Raw genomic sequence first — 14,586 nt, 5'->3', positions numbered from 1 at the left:
GGTTCGGGAATCGTTCAAACGGGCCAATAAGGTGAGGTTAGCTCCACCACCAGGGCGGAGCGCCCGCTGCGTGACAGTGTTTTATCGCCGCAATGGTCGTTGCAGCCTTCACCTCAGGCAGGAGTCTGAGAAAACGGCTCGCCTGTGCACAGTGGCGCCGAAACGAGCCGGTATTTCGGGGAGAGAGGGGAAAAGCGTCGCGCAATGGCACAAACCTAGCGATCGCGCAATGTCCCGGACGCCAGGAACCCCACAAACTACTAGGGGAGGTTGGCGGCTTGCCGAGTTTTAGTCAGGCCAAAATAAATGCTTTTTCCAGGCTGCCGGCATCCTTCCCGCTACCAAAATTGTGTTAAAAAAACTTTATAAGTGCTTCTACAGAAGGACCCGAAAGATGTGCGAGCATTTCATAATGTATATCATGGGCCAGGTGCAGTCTGCTAATCGACCGATAGAGCTCTCCAATTCTTGGAGCGTTACTAAACTATTATAAGGTTCGTTTGTGCCCCCATGTATTGAAAGTTTTTGTTTCTCTGCAGTGTGCTTGTATTTTAAAAATGCTTCTGTGGAATGCACAGAACTGGAAACGCTGGAGAAATGTCCACCAAGTATATCCGCCTGCTCTTCTAGGCTACTAGGCTACTTTGTACGCCGGGTGCTATTAAAAAAGGAACTGTAAAAGAGGAGCACGTGTCGTTGAGTTCTTTTTTTATGTGACTGAGGTGTTTATAGACAAGAAGCAATTTTTCCATGAAGCTTTCTCGGCACTCCTTTGAACGTATGGGGCTTTAGCTGGTTTCCTTTTGAACTGTAATAAATTTTCTTGCGTTGGATACCTTCGATATACTCCCGGTGCTTTGTTTTGCTGCTTTTTGGCTTTCTTACACTCTTGTGTCCAACATACTTTGTTGTTTTGTGTCACCATTCTCGAGGGCTGTGGAATAGCTAAGCGTGCACCATTAAATATACAAGATGTAAACCTTTCTTTCAATTCATCGATGCTGAGAGTGTCCGGAAAACAATTTTCCAAATTGGCTTCAGTAGCAAAGCATTCCCCGTTCGCGAACTGAAGTTTCAAATGGTGTGGTTTCGTAGGGATTACTGATGGTGTAGATGTTACGATGATGAGTACAGGTAGATTATCGCTCCCATATGAGTTGTCAATGACACCCCATTTAAAATCGCTAAAAACACTCGGTGATTTAAAGGTACATCTATGCAGCTCATCCTTCCTGAGCTTGGGGAGCATTATGTAGGCTTGCCGGTATTCAATAGACAAACACAATTTGACAAGATAAAATCTTATAAAATCTGGCCTCTTACGTCAGTTTTTCCACTCCCCCAAAATCAATAGTAGGCATTAAAATCGCCTACTATTAACAACGGCTCTGGTAGTTGGTTTGCTAAACCATCAAAATCATGCAGTGTTACTGTGAGGTGTGGTTCAATGTACACACAACACACTGTAATTGTTTTAAACGCAAGCAGCGTGACAGCCACTGCTTCTAGCCTTTTTCTAAGTTTGTCATCTCGAGCTGCTACGCCATTTTGGACAATTATTGCAACACCTCCAGAGAGCCTACTCGACTGCTTTCGGTCGCAGCGGAAGACCTGGTATCCTTTCAGTATATCCCTTTGTTTAGGGCCCAAGTTTGTTTCCTGAACACAAACGGCCACAGGTGAGTGTGTGGCAAAGTTTTCTTTGACGTCACTTAAATTATTTAAAAGTCCACTGCAGTTCCAGTGGACAATGAATGCCATGTTAGCTTTTTGTTGAGTGAAAAGTAGGTTTTTGATGCCGTGATACGGTTCTGGCTTTCTTTCCATTTTCTAGGGATTGCCGCCACCCCTCCGAAGCAGACGACCTAGAACTCCTACAGTTGTGTCCATTGTCTCTTCAGAGACGCTGGAGGTTCGTGCAGGGCGCTCGGGTGTTGAAGAGTTGGACCTCGCCGTGTAGAGTGAGGCCTTGGGGCCTGCAGAACCAGGGGTCCGTGCAGCAGCCCGCTTTTTTGGTGGTGGAGCACCACTAGCTGCTTCCAACGGGGGCGCGGGGGCCTTGCTTCAGCCTCTCTCTGTGTGGCTTCAGCAGGCGCCGAAGAAAACTGTGATGTCGCGCACTGGTGCACCACAACGGAGTATGATAGCGCATGCGCCGGTAAGGGTCGCCTCCGTGCTTCGCGAAACGTCAGGGTCTCTGTCACTTGGAGTGTGATTATCTCATTTCCTTTTTTTCCATGCTGGGCCCAAGAAGTACGCTGCGTGATTGCCCTCACAGTTAACACCAAAGTATGTTTAGGCTTCACAGTTTTCAGGAGGATGTTCATGGGAGGCACATTTCCCGCATCTCCGTTGGCTTCGGCAGATCAGTGAGCCGTGGCCGTAGCGTTGGCATTTGTATCAAGGGCGAAGACTGGGTATGTAGGGTCTAAGTTTGAACTTTTTATACCCTACCTCCACAGATCCTGGAAGGACCCATGAAACAAAGGTGAGGACGATGTGTCTTGTCTGGATTTCTTTCTTTACTATTGATTTTGATGCGATAGACATTTGTGATATTTTCTACTTTCAGACCTTCTAGAAGCTCCTCCTCGGACACATACTTTATGTCGTCATCTGAGATGGCTCCCCGGACTGTATTTAGTGATCGGCGCTCGCAGACAGTTACAGGGATTTCTCAGGAAGATTTTAGCTCTGAGAGCTTGTCGAGCTGATTTTAGGTGCGACTGCATCTCATTCACTCGCCTTGTCCCTCCATACGGCGTTGTCCGCACCTCCCCCTACACTATAAAAAAAATAATAGCGAGCGGCGCCCAGTTTTGATCCCACGACCCTGTGGGCGGAACGCGAGGTACATGGTGCTCTTCCCACTGCGCCACAAAACCGAGACAGAATCAAATGGTGCAAACGCGCCTTATATACTTGACTCATTCAAACTACGTCAAGATGCTACTGATACAACGCATGATGGGGCAATGATTAACACTTGCAATAAAAGAAAAGAAGCTCCCAGTTACAGCAACACTGATGGAGTAAAGGTCGTTGCGACAGCGAAGCCCCAGGCATACCACTTAGAGAGATTGACCAAAATGTGCCAATAAAACATAATAATAATCATAAAACATAATAATCATACGCGTTCTCTACACTTTTCACCCGATTTCAGAATCAATCCACCGGAAACACCAAGTGAACCCCACGATGTGTCACATCTACACAGGGTTCCCCTCGCGGGGAGGTGGGCGCAATTTTTGTAAAGTACTTCGAGAAGTAGGTCTCCGTTTGCCAGCTCCTTGAGATTATAATGACTCCCCCGAGCACATGAAGCAACCAAGACCCCTGAAGAAGAACTACTTTTTTTGCCAAGGAGCCCCACTAATACATCAACCCAGCGACATAAACAAGTATAAGGCAGCCACCAAGCCTTACGACCTAATTTGAAGCGATTACGGTACCAAACTGACTTCCATCGAAAATTGTGCTTTCGAACTACGCATCGGAACTTAAGAAGAACTGAAAGACGCAAAAAACCACATCTAAATCGACCAGGAATTTCACCAAAACGGGGAAAACATACCGACAGCGGTTTTTTCTTGATTTTTTTTGCCCCTGGGCGCAGCCATTTTAAAGACCAGTGCGGCCAGCACAAGTTTGCGCTTTCGCTAGGTCTGGTGGAGCTTGTGCTTTTACGTTTCCTGCGTGGCTACCCACATTCCTGGTGTCTGCGACGAAAAAGTTTCGCGGCACAGAGGCGGAGTTTTCTGTTTCTGAGCCGGTCAACTCCACGGGGTGGCTACAAGTGCAGGGTGTGTGTGTGTGTCTAACATCTCGACACTCCCGTGTTACGACAGGCCTGTGCACCGCGTCCAGGAATTCAGGTCTACTGCTGGCTTGACAGCGTAATGTCGCGGAACACAGTCATAGTGTGCAAGAAATTAGCGCCGGGAGACTGGTTCAACGCTGTGAGGCTGCCACCCGCGCAGGTGACCTGACTCGATCGTCGCACGTGCCGGCACGGTCAACGAGCTCATCGGGCTGCGACCAGGCGAGCGCGATCGGAAGCTGGCAACGTGCAACTGCGGCGCCTCCGCACCGCTGGGGCCTAGTGGAACAGCCTGCACCACCCAGCGTTTCACTTGGTCGTGGCAACGGCATTTTGCGGGCATCGTCTAAGTGTTCTCCCGCCGCATCGTTCATTGATTTTTGATTTGATTGCAGGGTTTAACGCGCCGACGCAACGCAGGCGGTGAGGCGCGCCGTAGTGGAGGGCTCCGGATTAATTTTGACCACCTGGGGATCTTTAACGAGCGCCGAAATCTCGTGCACACGGGCGTTTTTGCTTTTCGCCTCCATCAGAAAAGCGGCTGCCACGGCCGGGAGTCGAACCCGCGACCTCGTGCTCAGCAGCGCAACGCCTTAGCCACTGAGCCACCGCGGCGGGTCCCGCCACATCGTTGGCGCTACGCAATTCGGCAGCTGTGCACAAACCGGCCACATCGTAAAACCTTGGCTCTGATTTTGCAGGTGAGAAACAGTATAAGTGATTTAATTTGGCGGTTGTTGTGTACTGCTGCCGAACAAAGCGTAAATTGTTTCTCTGGTGATTGGGAAAAATAGTGGCAAGGGTGCTTGCAAGGATGCTAAGAAGTATACTGGCAAGGATGCTGAAAAGGAGGGAACAGATATAGAAGAATTGCGGGACCTGCTAAAGATGTTTGAGGATTTTAAGAAAGATTTTCGTGCTGAAATGCGTGAACTTAAAGACGGTATATCTGCCTGCACTGATATTTGCAATGACGTCAAGGACACTGCCACAGATATAAAGAACCTGAGGCTGGAAATGCAAGAGCTACTCAGGCAGAACATAGAGCTGAGAGAGGAGAACAAGAGGCTATCCGAAATATGTGATGAACTGGAGCAATATCTGCGCCTGAACAATCTCCAGGTAAAGGGCGCGCCCGCGGAAAGCGAACCCGTGACCGTCGTGCAGAAGTAGGAGAGCCAGTGGGCGAGAGCATAGACGCTGCTGACATCGATATATGTCACTGGGTTAGCACCCCAAAGCGGGGCGTGGAAAACATAGTTTTGCGTTTTGTTCCATGGAGCAAGCGCAGTTATGTGCTGGCAAAGTGCAGAGAAAAGAGAGTGGACTGCTCTATGCTTGGATGCGCGCAAAAAACGTAGCTCTTTGTGAACGAGCATCTGGCCCAAAAAAACAAGGCTTTGCTCTCGGCTGCCATTCAAAAATAGAAAGAAGTAGGATGGAAATTTCCATGGACAACTAATGAAAGGTGCTGGTGGGAAAGGATGAAGACGCGCCTGTGATTCACATAGCTCATAAAGGGAACCTGGCCCAAATCCGCAATTAAATTTGTCGCATGAAAATGACAATTGCTACTAGATTCCGCTGTGATGGACTTGAATGACTCTTGCAAGTATTAGACTGTCTCGGAATTCAACTCTAAAATATCATTTACAAAGAAGTGGTTCTCCATACTACATGTAAACTGTAGAAGTATAAGAAAAAAAGGTGATAACATCACCATTTCTTTTCAGTCAGTATCAATAGATTTTGATGTAATAGCTTTCTCTGAAACCTGTATTACGGATAAATCCGATGCACCTTATTTTCCGGGCTACCGTTTCGAACTTCTCTATCGACAAAAAAGAAAGGTGGAGGGCTCGGTATTTGTTTTAAAAATACTCTAAACTATGAATTAGTAGAAAATATTTCTCTTATCAACAAAGATATTGAAATCTTGACGATGCGTTTTAGAAAGACCATAATCAGTCTGATGTACAGACCACCGCACGGACGTAAAACCAAGTTTCTACAGTTTTTAGGCAAAACGCTAGCATCGGCCACTTTCTGCAATGCTCCCTACATGATTATTGGCGACATAAATATCGATATGAAGTCGGGTGACCCGTACAGCCAAGATTTTCGGACAGTTCTATCAGCTTATGGATTTACAAATCGTATAACTTTACCTACTAGGCTCTCCAATCTAAGTGCAACTCTTCTTGATATTTGTGCAACAAAATAAGCTCCGATAGCGTTACAAGCGGAATAATCTCGCATGAGTTAAGTGACCACCTTCCGGTATTCTGTGTTCTTCCGTCAGAACCTAATCAAAGTAAATTCCGAACTCGGACCCGCCTTGCACGAACAAAGAATACCGAGGCCCAGAAACACTTTTATAGATTAGTAGAAGCCTATGACTGGAGCTGCGTTTATAACCAAACAGATCCTGACGATGCATATGATATGTTTCTCGGGTTCTTGCGCACAAGCTACAATGCAGCTTTCCATTGACAGAGGCTCTCCCACCGGACCATTAAGAGTTGCCTAAAGCCATGGATAACTACTTGTCTTTACGAGAGAATTAAATCTAAAAGTAAGTTATTTCATGACTTTGTACGTTCACGAGAACCTGCAGCATATTTCAAGTACAAAAAATACAGAAATACGCTGACATCGGACCTCAAAAAAGGCAAAGAAAGATTATTACCAAAAGACCTTTGAAAGGTTTTATGATAACTAACGCAAAATCTGAGAGGTAGTGAATGCTCTGACTGGCAAAAGTACAGTTAGTGGATGTATCGAAGAATTAACAGTAAACGATGAAGCTCTTGCAGGAAAGAGATTAGCCGATGCTTCCACGCCCACTTTATAAATGCGGGCTCGTACAAAAGACCTAGCATTAGGGCAGACAACGCATCAACAGATAACCCTGGTGTGCCTCAGTCCATCTTTGTGCGATAAACAGACGCAGTTGAGGTTGGAAACTTAATCCGCAAGCTTAAAACCAATGTAGCATCCGGCATAGATGAAATAGGGCCCGCAGAGTTGATACTGATATCCCCATTGATATGCGAAGTTTTATCCTTTAATATTAACCTCACCTTGACCACAGGCATTTTTCCCAGACAGTTAACACTGGCTAAAGTCACTGCTATATTCAAAGGTGGCGAACGTAACACCTGTCCAACTATCGTTCTATATCGGTGCTTCCAACTCCATCTAAAATATTCGAAGCCGTAATCCATGAGCGACTCACTTCTTTTTTCGACAACCATCAAATAATAGCAACCAGCCAATACGGCTTCCTAAAGCATAGGACAACTGAGCAAGCTCTGGCATATATCAAGGGAAAGATTATCGTAAATATGGAAGACAGAAAATACACACTCGGTCATTTCTTAGATATTGAAAAAGTATTTGATTCAATACATTTTGATTTGCTGTTAAAAATATCTAGCTGTGGAATTCGTGGGATCGCATTACAAAGTCTGGAAAACTACTTGCGTGATCGATATCAAATAGTTGGCATCAATGACATATTATCTGCCGAAATGAAATTGAAACAAGGTGTCCCACAAGGATCCCTACTTGTCCCGTTATTATTTCTTGTGTACATAAATGATATTCTTAAAATACCAGGTTCTTCTGATATTATGTATGCAGATGACACGAATATTTTTTTCTCATCAAACAGTTTAACATTTCTGAAACTTAATGTAAATGAATATCTGGTGCATCTTTAAAACTGGTTACAACAAAAAAAGCTGCAATTGAATGCCACAAAGACAGCCTATATAATTTTCCGCCCAATGAATAAGCCCTTAAACGAAGATATTAATACCAAATACGAAGGTCATGGTATTGCACGGGCTCATGAGCAAATGTTCCTTGGTGTTTGGTTCCAAGAACAGTTAAACTGGCCAGTACACGTAAATCGGTACACGTAAACTTAGTAGCGGCTCTGGCACGAACAGTTGGATGCCTTTATAAAATATCGCACTTATTACCTCTATGGCTAAAAAGAAACATGCATTATTCTCTATTCTATTCAAAGACCTGCCAACTTCACCTTTGTTTTCAAAACACTCAATACTTAGAGCTGACCAGCTGTATTATTTTATACTTCTGCAGATGGTACACAAAAACAAGTTATATGTAGATGGTGACACAGAAAGCTGTCATTACTGTGTACGGCGTCCAATAAGACGTACACCTAAAACTAGGACTTATAACGGCAAACAATCGGTCACTTCTCGAGTACCACACGTCTTGAACATCCTAGCGGATAATTTAAAATTTGGCACCAGTGCAACCGTATTTAAGACTGAAAGCAAGGTGATGTTTATAGAAAAGAAAGTGACATATTTGCAATCACTAGGCGTGTCTCACTCTAAGGAATTTAAATTGTATTGTGTGAAGACGTGATTTTTTCATAGACATGAGGAACAATCACTAAATAAGAATGTCCTGTTCTATTGTATCTGCAGGTAACAGGTATTCCAGAAAAACGTTTTACTTATATTGTATAACTTGAAATTCTCATTCTTGGAAATGTACGATTTATTGTTTTTTTTCCTAATTTACTTATTTTTTCTCTCTCTATTGCTGGATCTTATTGCTAAGCACGCACATTTGATTTGAACATGTCCTCTGCTGTGAACTCCTCTGTTGTGAACTCGAGAGGGTCAGGAGCCCTCGTCAGGCACTCAATGCCTTTCACAGGAATTGTAACAACGTTTGCTGACAAATAAAACCTTCTTCTTCTTCTTTTGATCTTATATCCTTCGCCAATGGGGGCAGTTAGGGTCTTTGTGACTAGATATGGCGATACAAGTCGGGCAGTATTCTCTTCGTCGTCGCTGTGTACCGCGTGGAAGCATAGGAAGTTGGTAACCTTCTTCGTGTAGAGCTTAGCAGTTGCGTCGGTGCCCCCTCTTTTACGAGTGGGGTCAGTTGCACGAAAAAAAGAAGCCATAAAATGAAAAATCTTTCGGCCATGGTGCCAGATGCCCACCATGGAGTCCAACAAGGGGACGGGACAGGAACTCGCGAGCAATTCCTACCCAAGCCAGCTGTACACCGTGACTATAACCTAATATGGATGAACTCGGCTTCGCCGCCAGAAAAAAAAGTAAGCTGACAAGGAACGACGTGACAGGAAAGTTGTTAGACAGAAAGCAAGAAAGAGAAAAGTGGGAAGGGCAGAACAGGAAGAGGCGACTGACGATTCACCCCGGGCGGGTTGGGTCAGACCGGTAGTGCCGTCCACGAGAAGCGGAGGCCAAAGTGGTGTGTTGCCTTCGCCTAGGGGTCTTAAAGACCCAAGCGCTCGGCGCCGGCGGAACCACAAGGACTCTCTTTTCCCCGGTCACGGCGCTGCCGCGCACGGCTAAGCTTGTGTGCTCGGAGTCCGTGGAGTCGGACAGTACACACAAACATCTACTTTAGGAGGTGTCCCATGCGGGGTTCTATTCATTTGGGAATTTTGTTTATACGCTGAACGTGTGGCTCATTTTTACGATTCCGGATATTTGAATGGGCACCGTAGGTTTCGCTACGCTGGCGTATAATTCTTGCCTACTGCGCTCTGTTGCCAGACATAACCTTCACTGTAAGAGGGCTACTGGTATAGTAGACATGCTCCTACTGGAAACAAGCCGGCGAAGATGTTGGCCTGGAACCCTTCAAGCTAGACAGCAGAAACACCTACTGAAACGCATACCAGGAGCCCTTAAATGAAACAAAAAACGTAGCGCTATAGTGCTAAACCACGAACTCATCCGGTCCACTCAGATTTGCGTACAAACGCTCCTTGTGGAAACCGAAGAAAACACAGTACCTATGTAAAATTGCACGTCGTTCAAAATACGCGCATTTAAACACAAGAGTTTTACCTCATGCCCCGAGATATGTATCCTTAACTTTCAGCAGAAAAGGCAGAGTAATCCGGGCCGCGCTTTTTCTGGTCTCTTGTCATTGTACGCTAGAAATTGTACTATCTAGCCATAACATACTCCAGTGGCTATTTATTCAAAACACAAGTTCAAGTTGCACCTCTAACAATGCAAAAGAGGCCGCTGGAGGACGCTCAATCATCATGCTTCAGCATTGGAGCTAGTAGGCTACCTTGGGCTCCATTTAGGAATATGTAAATCTTGTCTACATTTGTTCTCACGGGCTGTTCAAATCTGTTGAGTCGGTCAAATTTCGTGCAATTGCCGCATTTTTTATTTTAGACACGCTCTGTTTTCAAACACTTGACTCGGGGTTGAGGAGCAGTGCTCACACCAACAGTGCATTTAGCATAAGACGAGAACTTATTGGAAGCGTTCTCCTTTCCAAAGTTAGGTAGTGTGTTTTCGTACCCGTGGTAAACAAGACATCATGGTCTGCTTTTAAAAAAAATTATTTTTTTCGAGAAAGACGGCACACAGAATTTCCCACCCAAGTAGGTTTTTTTTCCCTGTGTCGTGATTCGATGGTTGGTACGTCTGAGAGGCCTAAGACAGAAATTATTTGCCGCATGTGCTTGCAGAAAAATGTGCAACTCACCGTCACCGTCAGTTTTTTATCTGCATTCACATATTTCAGGTGCGCGGTGAAAACAACGTATTCGTTTTTCTTCAACTTTCTGGGGAAGAAGTCCTTCTGGTTCAGCCAGTAACCTTTTTCATATCCATTTGCATAGTGATATGTGTATTCATTCACCCCATACTCCAAGCGAAGGTAGTGGTGCGGGTTGGAAATGCGTAGGCCAAATCTGAAGCAAAAAATGAAACGAAAATGTAGATATTTATTAGTTGCGTTGCACTTTTTATCAAATGCCAGAATCACCAACATGTTCAGTTGCACAACTATGGTGCATTTCCCTATTGTAATTAGTTAAAAATGTGGGATAGAGTGGCGTCAGAAAAGCGAATGACCAAGCCTTAAGCTGCAAAAACGCACCGACAGAACAGTGCGAGCGACCTCAGCGCCACAAGTAAAAAGAACATGACGAAAGAACACGCCTCACAGCACACAAACATTGTACACATTGTTTAGAGTGTAAAGCATTGTTCACAAGACAAAACGCTTTGTATTTATTCGTTATACCAGTAGATTATTAGCCTCTGAAAAAAAAACGCGTCATGTTTACATGGTACTACGAGTATGCGTTTTATGTGTAGTTTAATGATTGTTCATTCTGATCCCTAACTTTGTACATTTTTCGCAGTTTTCCGTACTTTTTAGGGCAGCAATGATCAATGTGGCATCTTATAACCTGGCTCCCATTCTTTTTTTGGTTTCATTCGCTGTAGTACCAAAATTGGGTAGCGTATTCTGCGGCCCAATATTCTAAAACGAGAGGCCATCGTTTTGAAACGATGCAGTAGCTCCGTGCAAATGCATGTGTTCTTGGGCGGGGGGCTCCGCTTTTAATGTTGAAGAAGGACAAGTTAAGCGAAGAAAAGCACTGTAGCAAGAGGCGCAAAGCGACGGGAACAGACCCTTGTCGTTTTGCTTGTCGCTTTGCGCCATTGCCACAGCACTTTTCTTGGCGTATCTCGTAGGTCTTGTAAACTCAAAGCGGCGCCCTCGCCCAAGAACATACGCATTGGCATGGAACTACCGCGTCTCTTCAAAACGATGGCCTCTCGTGTTAGAGGATAGGGCCCCTGGTGTGTGTATTGCAAAAGCAACATTTGCCGAGCCCACCAGGTGTCGTTGTGCGTGAGGCTTTGACCTCCTAGTGACCCGCCGCGCGTGTGTTTTTTTTGCGCGTGTGACCTGTATTCACTTCCCGGGAGTTTTTCCTGAGGCAGTAGGGCCCGAACGTTAATTACCCAATTCAGGCTAATTATTTAATTATTGATTGGTCAGATTGAGTTGAAAGTCAAAATGATGTGACTATGGCTTGTGAGGTATAAAATGAAAGGTTTCGATGAGTTCAATCACGTGGAGAAATGCAAAAATTGTTTCCTCGCTATAGTCAAGAGATCATCACGTGAGTCACAGATTGGGTTAGAAGTCAAAGTTGGCAGCAGGGTTTGTGAGGTATCAAATTGAAGGTCTCAATAAGGGAAACACGCCGGACAAATTGAAAATTGCTTCCTAGTTATAGTAATGAGAAGCACCGTGAGTCACGGATTTGGTTAAAAGTCAAAGCCATGAAACTAGGGCTGGTGAGGTATGAAATAGAAGGTATCAAATAGAGAGGTATGAAATAGAAAGGGGAATCACGTCGGGCAAATTACAAATTGATTCGTAGTTATAGTCATGAGATAGTCACGTGAGTCATGGATTCGGTTAAAAGTCAAAGGCAGGAAAATAGGGCTTGTGAGGTATCAAATTAAAGGTGTCGATGAGGAGAATTATGGGGGTAAAATTAAAAATTTCTTCCTAGTTATAGTGAGGGACTGGCCGCTAGGGGGCCGATCAGTGTGGACGTTCCTCCATATGGCTCTGTGTTTAAACAGCTTTCCTGGCGGAAATACCTACGGTTGGTGCACTTTTCGGGCTGTTTAGTGTGCGTAAGGGACACCCGAAACGCAGCGTTTCCACCACGAGTGCCCCTGGGCGCTTACTTGTGTGTAATCGCCACCGAACCCAACAACCCTCCCTAACCCTAACGGCGGCCGGCCGACGGCCTGGTCGGCCATGTCGGCTGACACCGAAGCACCGGGGGGGCGGAAAACGCCCGAAGCACCCATCCTAGTGGCAAGAGGTCTACAACCGATGGCCGTTGAAGTAGAAGGTGAGAGTATTGACCCTGAATCCTTCGAAAGCGAGCCCGGGTTGCTCCTTAGCCACTCTAGGAAACGTAGACGAGCTCTCGCGGAGCTATGCCAAATCTCTCAGAAAACGTCGCAGCAGCCATCAGTGGGCGCTGCAGGGATCAGCGTCCGGCAATATGCGGACAAGACGAAGAAAGGTCCCAAGAGACCCAGCTTCCCCAGGGAGGACGTTAACATTGTACTCCGCCCCCGAAACGGGCTTAATGTGTCGAAGCCTTGTCAAGCGCAGATACACGACAGCATCGCTAAAGCCACGGGAATAGGAAATGAGCTAGAGACGGAGGACATCCTGAGAGCTAACCCTCAACCAAACACCCTGGTGATCAGCACCCCATCGCTAACCAGAGCGGCCGTCTACGGCAAAGTTCGGGAACTCTTAATCAGCGGAAGCTCCTACGAGGTTATGGCGTACGCAGCCCCACCTAAAGATACGGCAAAGGGTGTCATACGAAATATCCCCCCATATGACACCCAAGAAGACATCACAAGACGTTTGGTTAACAAGCGGAACCCAACTATCTTACAAGCACGAAGGATGGGTCGGACAAACTCGCTCATCATAGTCTTCGAAGGAGGAAAGGTCCACACTACGTCTACTACCGCGGGGCTGAATACCTCTGCTTTTTGCATAAAAAGAAGTACGAGGTTTGCAACGTTTGTCTTAAAGTGGGCCATCGTATGGACGTATGCCCAAAACCTCATGATGTGCGCTGCAAGGGATGTGGGCTAGAACAACCACCTGAAAACCATCGTTGCGACCCCACATGCGCCCATTGTGGAAAAGGCCACGCCACCGGCGACAGGAAATGCCACAAACGATTTCAAACCCCCTACCTTCTGAAGAGACGCCAATGGGAGAAGAAACTCCGCCAGCAAGAAAGCCCGTCCAAGGAGCGCCCATCACGCAGCCCCTTCAGAAGAAAAGGACGAAGTCCATCGGCAACGAGGAGGGAGAGATCTGTTTCTTTCCCCCCTTTACCTGGAGCAAGAAACAGCAGTAAGGACCACAGGCCCCGATCTAACAGCCGAGGGAAACGACCGCGAAGACACCAGACCCAAGAGAGCCCAAACCAAGCCAGTGAACAGGGTGTACAAGACAAGGCCACCCGGCTCCCCGAGGACATCCTGGGAGGCAGCGGAATCCTCGCCTCAAGCAAAACATCAGAACAGGTGAGCTGGGCAAGCCAGGTCTCCAAGAACAGTAATAGTAAAGCTAGACAAGAGAGGAAACACATGCCTAATAGACAGCAGGGCGAGCAAACAGAACTCGCGCACATCCGACAACTCCTCGAGCTAGTCATGCAAGAAAACAGAGAACTCAAAAAGAAAATAGCAGCACTTCAGGGCCAAAAAGAGCCCCAGCCCATGGACACCACGAGCGCAAACCCTTCTGAAATAGCGCAGGCTCTCAAGGCGAACGGAGAGCAAGTAAACGAAACACCTGCAGTTGACAAAAACCACTGCCACTCTGAGAACCTCAACCCACCTCGGAAGCGCGCAAAAGAAACTTCTGAACCCGAGAAGCAGGAGAATAAGCTAGACGAATCCGACAACTGCCTGAAGATCGCATTAAGAGCGGAAGTGAATGAGGCCGTAGGAGAATCTATAACGGCGATGCAAGACATAATACAACGCGCCGTAGGAGACCTGACTGACAGAATAAGCCGCATAGAAGCAACGATGAACAGCAGAATGAGCCACATTGAGGGAGCTATACCAGTAAAACGCTCAAAATACAGCAAGCCCTACGACAGGTACAGCTCCACCGATAGACATAGAACCACTGATCCCAATGACTGCAACGATGCAGACTACAAATAGGGATTCCCGGTACTGTGTCTGGCACTGGAACTGCAGAGGTTTTCGAAAAAAAAAGAAGCATCACGCAGCTATTCTTAAGTACGCAGCAGACGCCCCCCGACATCTTGGCCTTACAGGAAAGAGGAGGAAAAGCCACACTTGCAAGCTACAGATCTTTCATAGACCTTAACGCCACAGACAAGT

The 14,586-nt window shown here is 46.2% G+C and overlaps 1 protein-coding gene across 5 annotated transcripts in view; it reads right to left on the bottom strand.

Annotated features, from left to right (window-relative positions):
- The window catches only part of LOC144146106 (uncharacterized), a 593,048-nt gene that overhangs the window by 118,396 nt on the left and 460,066 nt on the right, over positions 1-14,586 (bottom strand). For all 5 annotated transcript variants that reach the window (XM_077678048.1, XM_077678053.1, XM_077678051.1 and 2 more), the window contains one exon: positions 10,358-10,565. In XM_077678048.1, the coding sequence (XP_077534174.1) occupies positions 10,358-10,565 (208 nt within the window). The remainder of the gene's footprint in view (positions 1-10,357; positions 10,566-14,586) is intronic.

This window comes from Haemaphysalis longicornis, unplaced genomic scaffold (genome assembly GCF_048455015.1).
Source record: "Haemaphysalis longicornis isolate Haplotype H1 unplaced genomic scaffold, Haemaphysalis longicornis Haplotype H1 scaffold_7, whole genome shotgun sequence".
Taxonomy (NCBI): Eukaryota; Metazoa; Arthropoda; class Arachnida; order Ixodida; family Ixodidae; genus Haemaphysalis; species Haemaphysalis longicornis.
This window is presented reverse-complemented; position numbering and strand designations above follow the sequence as displayed.